General features: G+C 49.4%; 1 protein-coding gene across 1 annotated transcript in view; it reads left to right on the top strand.

Moving 5' to 3' along the window:
• Positions 1 to 4,455, top strand: part of LOC125487850 (tropomyosin alpha-4 chain-like) — a 20,067-nt gene extending 15,612 nt beyond the window's left edge. The window contains exon 5 of the mRNA XM_048620296.1: positions 2,322 to 4,455. Coding sequence (XP_048476253.1) covers positions 2,322 to 2,404 — 83 coding nt within the window. The 3' untranslated portion in view covers positions 2,405 to 4,455. The remainder of the gene's footprint in view (positions 1 to 2,321) is intronic.
• The last annotated feature ends 1,872 nt before the right edge of the window (positions 4,456 to 6,327 follow it).

Below are 6,327 nucleotides of genomic sequence, written 5' to 3'. Positions count from 1 at the left end.
TTGCCCTGCATTAATCCCTGTACTAATCCCACTGCCCCTGTTTGATCCCTGTAGCAATGTATCAATCCCCAAATTAATCCCACTGCCCCAGGTCGATCCCCATTGCCCTGAATATGGACAGGGGGAGTGGCAGCATGTGCTTAGGTTTCTAGTGGGACTTTATGCTTCTGGGTGTGCTACACAACTGAGGCAGAGTTGATATGGCATCAAAAGTAAGTTTTAAAAGGCCTGTGACCTGGGAGATAAGTTAGCCAATAAGGGGGAACGTCCCAGCACACGTTATCTCAATGAAACATCCTGCACCGAAGGCGGAGACAGGACACTTCAGAACAGATAGAGAAGAAATTGAGGCTGAACTGGTCCAAGGTATCTCTTAATACAGGCTTCAATCAAGCATGAAGGTAGAGAGAAAGGAGCTCATGGTTATGCACGCACAACAAATGCGTAACACAGGAACAGGCCACTTAGCCCCTCTGCTCTGCGCTTGTGTTCATACTTGCCACGATATCTCTCTCTCTCTCTCTCCCCCTTTCTCTATCTTTCTTTCACTCCATTTTTCTCTCTTTCTTGCTACCCTTTTCTCTCTCACTCTATCTCCTCCCCCCCCCCCACCTTTTTCTCTTTCTGTCCTCCTTCCCCACATCTCCTCACATGTAAATCACTGAGCAGGAATCAGACCACAAGATTTAGGAACAGAATTAGGCCATTCGGCCCATTGAATGTGCTCCACCATTCAATCGTGGCTGATGTATCTCTCAACCCCATTCTCCTACCTTCTCCCTGTAATCCTTGATTTTTTTTCTCCCTTGGAGCATAGGAGCGATGTTTGTAAAATCATGAGGGGCACGGATTGGGTGAACAGCCAAGATCTTTTTCCCCCAGGGTAGGGGGAGTCCAAAACTAAAGGGCATAGGTTTACGGTGAGAAGGGAAAGATTTAAAAGGGAGCTCAGGGACAACTTTTTCACACAGCTTGTATGGAACAAGCTGCCAGAGGAAGTGGTGGAGGCATCTGGATGGGTAAATGAATAGGAAAGGTTTAGAGGGACATAGGCCAAGTGCTGGCAAATAGGACTAGATGAATTTAGAATATCTGGTCGAGTTGGGTCGAAGGGTCTGTTTCAGTGCTGTACAACTCTATGACTCTTATTCTCCCATCTTTCTGCATGAACTGAAGACCCTCATCCTGGCTCCCATTCCGGGAAATCCCCCTCCGCATCTTCTGTGTGGGTCTAGACACTTTTCCCAAAGAGTGAAGCCCAGAATTGGACACAAAACCCAGCCCAAGACGTGACCAGGGATTTAGCAAGGTTTAGTTTGATACATTTGCTCTCTTGCACCCTGTCTCAAATAAAAGTGAGGATCCCGTCTGTTTTTTATTTAAAAAATGCAATATTCCCGCAAGAGCTCTGCAGTGAAGAATTCCAGGTTCATTCCCTTCAGAGAGAAGAAATTCGTCCTCACATCTGCCTTAAATCTGCAACCCCTTGTGCGGACATGATGCCCCTCTGGTCCTAGGCTCTCCCACACAAGGGGAAACAACGTCTCCGCATGTCCCCTGTCAATTTCACCCTAAGAACCTTGTATGTTTCAAGAATTATGAGGGGCATAGGTAGGTTAGTCAGGAAGGAACATTCCCCTTGGTGTAGGGATCTGTGACCGGGGGCGTGGATTTAAGGTAGGAGGTCTAAGGGGGATGTGAGGAAGTTTATTTTCACCCAGAGGGTGATGGGAATCTGGAACCCAGCGCTTGTGAGGCTGATAGAGGCAGAAAGCCACATGCACATGAACAGGTTTGGAGGGATATGGGCCAGGAGCAGGCAGGTGAGGCTAGTTTACAATTGTTTGTTAGCTCGCCCAGGCAATTGCTGTGCGGTGTGCGGACGTTTCGTTAGCCTTCTAGGCAACATCATCAGTGCGACTTCTAATCGAAGCGTTGGTGTTCTGCTTCCTCCTGGATTTATATGATCTTCTGGTGTGATGGTCTTGTCACTTCCGGTTCTGTTGTTTTAGCAGTGGGGTCTACTTCTGTTTTTGTTAATCGTTCTCAACACAGGACTTCATTAGACTGAAGAGTCTGTTTCCATGCTCTAAGTATGTAGATATGCACTTGTGATGCTAAGGCTTTGGGTCAAGTGCTGGTAAGTCGGATTGGAATAGTTAATGGGGGGGAACGTTTTTGACTCGAATAGCCAAATGGCCTTTGTTGGTGCTTTGTAGGACCTTTGTGACTCAGGGAGAAGGGGAGGCAGTTGCTGCCTTAGCCATCTGGCCTAAAGTCTTGTGGTGCCACTTCTAATTCTCGCCCTCCCATGCCCGCAGATAAACTGTGCCAAACCAAAGAGGAGAACAGCAATATGCACCGGATGTTGGACCAGACTCTGCAGGAGCTCGACCATTTATGAAGCGTTGCTGTTTGCTTGGTCGTTGCCTGGCTTGCCTTGACTCCCCTCCCTGTGCCCGCCGTTGCCCCATACCTCAAATACCAACCCTGTGCCCCCACTCCTACGCTCCCCTTTTCCCCAGTCTCTAACCCCTGTGTCAAAGGTCACCCATGTTGCCACGTGAAGCATTTGGCAGGGCGGGTGGTCACAATGGAGGACAGAAGATCACTGGGTGCTGAATCTATCTTGATAATGCAGTCTTTTACTTTTTTTTAATTAATTTTCTTCCTCGTCTCAAAGCTTTTTATTCTAACGGAGCCAAAGTTTCCCCTAAGCTGTATGGGTCCTCCCCTCACTCCATGTTCCCGACCTGAGAATGGAGAGGGTGGGTGACGGAGGTGGCGCTTTTGGGGAAATCCCAGGGATGCGGGTGTAAGGTGGCGAGATGTAGGAGAGCACTGAGCTGCGAAGAATTCCAGTCGGTCTATTTGGCACCATCACTGACCGGGCCTTCAAGCCCTCCCCCAAATGAACTGGTTTGGATCTGAACGTCTGTCTGTCTTCCCCCTTCACACCCACCGCCCCAAGTCTTCCTCATGCAGTCTCAGTCTGAGACAGAAATGGCGCGCCACCTTATGGAACCTGGTTAACAGACTGCTCACAACAGATCGCCCACCAGCTACCTGCAGCATCAACCCCCTGACTTACTCCTTGGACAGACACAGCGCCAAGGAGTTGTCTACATTGGCACCCGGCAGCCAAAGCTTAAACCCTCTCCAGCCCCTCATGTCTTCCCCCCCACTCCCCCCGAGTGCCAGGCATGAACGGACTCTCTCCCAGCCTGATTTCTTGAGCGTTGCCCTAAGTAGATTCACAAGGCCGTGTTGGGGAGACGGACCACCCATAACCCAGGCCACCAGCAACCTTTCTCAACCTGCTGCCGAAGCCAGTCTCTGTCGTGCTGCGCGAGAGTCCAGTGCCATTTCAACCGGCCAGTATGGAGATCGTTAGTGTTCCCTCAGCACTGCCCCAATCCCAGTTTGAGCTGCCGTTGCCTCCCCACTTAAATCTAACGGGCTGGTTTGTCCGAATTGGCCTGGAAAGATCGACAGACAGAAGCAGTTCACTCAGTGGCGCTGCCCCCTCACCCCCTGTGGACAGATGTGTTTTTCAACTGTCGTACTGGCACCCCTCTCTTTCTCTCTGCCATTCTGCTGGAGGCTCAGGATGTGCATGCACTGCTCAGCCTGGCCCAGGACCTATCCCGCGCTTCAGGCTGAACTGGTGGTTGCTGTTGGTCCTTGTCACCCAGCTGAGTTTGCGGTGAGGGCAAAATTAAGGGAAGGATGGGGGCTCCCATTCCTAACTGCTGTGCATCCACCCCCTGCTGAAGTGAGGACCCCCTGCTGAAGGGATCAATATCACCCAAATAGCAACCAAGGCAGCAGCGACGTATCCCAGCTAGACTTTGGCGGAGGGTTGAGGCAGGGAGAGAAACCCTCTGTGGCTGTGAGGCAGAGATGGATTATAGATCAAGTATCCAGCTCCTCACAACATGAACCAAGTCACACAGGAAGAGAAGTGTTGTGTCAAGTCTGTACTCAGCTGCCCTTAGAAACGAATGCAAGCCAACATTGTCCGTCGTCTCCCTCTCCCACTCAATGCTTTGCCCTTATCCTTTCTGGCCTTTCCCCACTGCCAAAGCTCTCGACATTCAAAATGTATAAGCCAAGCACCTGGTCAGGTCCTGACAGAACTTTTTTTTTAAGAAGCAGCTACGATATTTTTATACTCAGGTCTTAGATATAAAGGAGAAGGTATTTATTTGAAATTGTGTGTAAAAAATGAATTCAATTAGACCCAGCTCCTCTGCAAGAGAAACATCAGGATTTGAAATGTGCATAATTTGATCATGGGCCAAGCAACTGGATCTGTCCTCAGGAGAATAAAAATTGATGTAATGATTTGTTTTTGTTAAAAAAAAAATATTTTACAGGAAAGGACCAATCTCTGGTAGTTGTTGCAATGTGTTCTGACAAGCTTTGAGTTTAATAAAGCATATCTGCTCTAGAGTGAATGTGTTATTTCACCTTATCTTTAGTTAGCTACATTCTAATGCAGGAGGTGTAAATAGCATTTTCACCATCTGGCACTGATATTCCCCACTCTGCTTCAGCATCTTCTGTTCGTTATGTTTGAATAGGAACAGTGGTGCACATGGAACCTATACAATAGTCAGCCACAGCATCATTTTACATTGTCCTCCCATCAAAAACTCCCAGTACAGGGACAGCACCGGGTTAGATACAGAGTAAAGCTCCCTCTACACTACTCCCCCCCACCATCAAACACTCCCAAGACTGGGAAAGCACGGGGTTAGATACAGAATAAAGCGTCCTCTACACTGTTACCCCGTCAGACACACCTAGAACTGGGACAGCACAGGGTTAGATACAGAGTAAAGCTTTCTCTACACTGTTCCTCCATCAAACACTCCCAGAGACAGGGATGGCACAGAACGGATACAGTGTAATGCTACTTCTACACCGTCTCCTCAAACATTCCCAGGACAGCGACAGCACGGGGTTAGATACAGAGCAAAGCGTCCTCTACTGAAACTGATGTTAAACCTCCATCAACCCTGTCGCCATCTAACAGCTGAACTGTATTTGAATAAAGACCTTCGCAGTCAGGAATGAGGAGCCTTCAGGTCATCAAATTGTATAACGAGTCTTTACGGTACAATTAACCATCCTGCTGGACACTGAATATCTTTTATTGTCACGTACATTCAAAACAAAATTCAGTGAAAATTGTGCACCGTCACTCGCACACAAGCGCCATTCACAGAATAAATAAATAAGGATAACTTAAAGACTGTCCAACTTTCCTTCTTCGCTGGTATACCACCACCAGAGTCCTGCTCCAGACCACTCCAATCCACCGAGAGCGTCCTTACAATCCCTACAGTGTGGAAACAGGCCCCTTGGCCCAACAAGTCCACACCGACCCTCAGAGCATGTCAACCAGACCCATTCCCCTCTAACCCACCTAATCTATACATCCCTGGGCACTACGGGACAATTTAGCATGGCCAATCCACCCTAACCCGCACATCCCTGGGCACTACAGCACGGCCAATCCACCCTAACCCGCACATCCCTGGGCACTACGGGACAATTTAGCACGGCCATCCACCCTAACCTGCATATCTTTGGACTGTGGGAGGAAACCGGAGCATCCGGAGGAAACCCATGCAGACACGGGGAGAATGTGCAAACTCCACACAGTCACCCGAGGGTGGAATTGAACCCAGGTCCCTGGTGCTGTGAGGCAGCATTGCTAACCACCGAGACGCCGTGCTGCCCCAGGCTACAACAGCCCACACTGCGCTGCTGTCGGGGGCCTACTCCACGTGGAAAAACAAGAGCCCCACTCCCAGGCCTCAAAGTCTGACCAACCGACTCAGCCACTGCCTCCCCGCCTGAGGGCTCTCTCAGCCCCTTGACCCCTCCATTGCTCCGGCCTGCGCTCGCTCTGCTGCCGCTGCCGGACACGGCCCATGCGCTCTCAGCTACCACCCAGTCACCGGAGGCGACTCCTTTCTTCAGGTTAGAGCTAAAATAGGTGAAGTTAAAAATAGTTTAAGGATGGGGGCGAAATACTGCCAAAGGGCGAGGGAGAGGGAAGGAAAAGCAACTGGTGAGCAGAGGAGCTCCGTCTGCATTAATGCCATCTTGCATTAATGTATTGGGTGAAACATTAATGGTATTGTGTGACTGATTGCTAATATCAGATTTTTGAGGCTGCATCTGTGGGCAACACCACCAGCACAATCGCATTGACCCATAGCGCTCGTTTTAAAAACCGCAAATCTTTAAACTAAGCTGTAATATAGTTTTCCACAGACAACAAGGTGCAGAGCTGGATGAACACAGCAGGCC

Source organism: Rhincodon typus, chromosome 46 (assembly GCF_021869965.1).
Source record: "Rhincodon typus isolate 14 chromosome 46, sRhiTyp1.1, whole genome shotgun sequence".
Classification (NCBI taxonomy): Eukaryota; Metazoa; Chordata; class Chondrichthyes; order Orectolobiformes; family Rhincodontidae; genus Rhincodon; species Rhincodon typus.
This window is presented reverse-complemented; position numbering and strand designations above follow the sequence as displayed.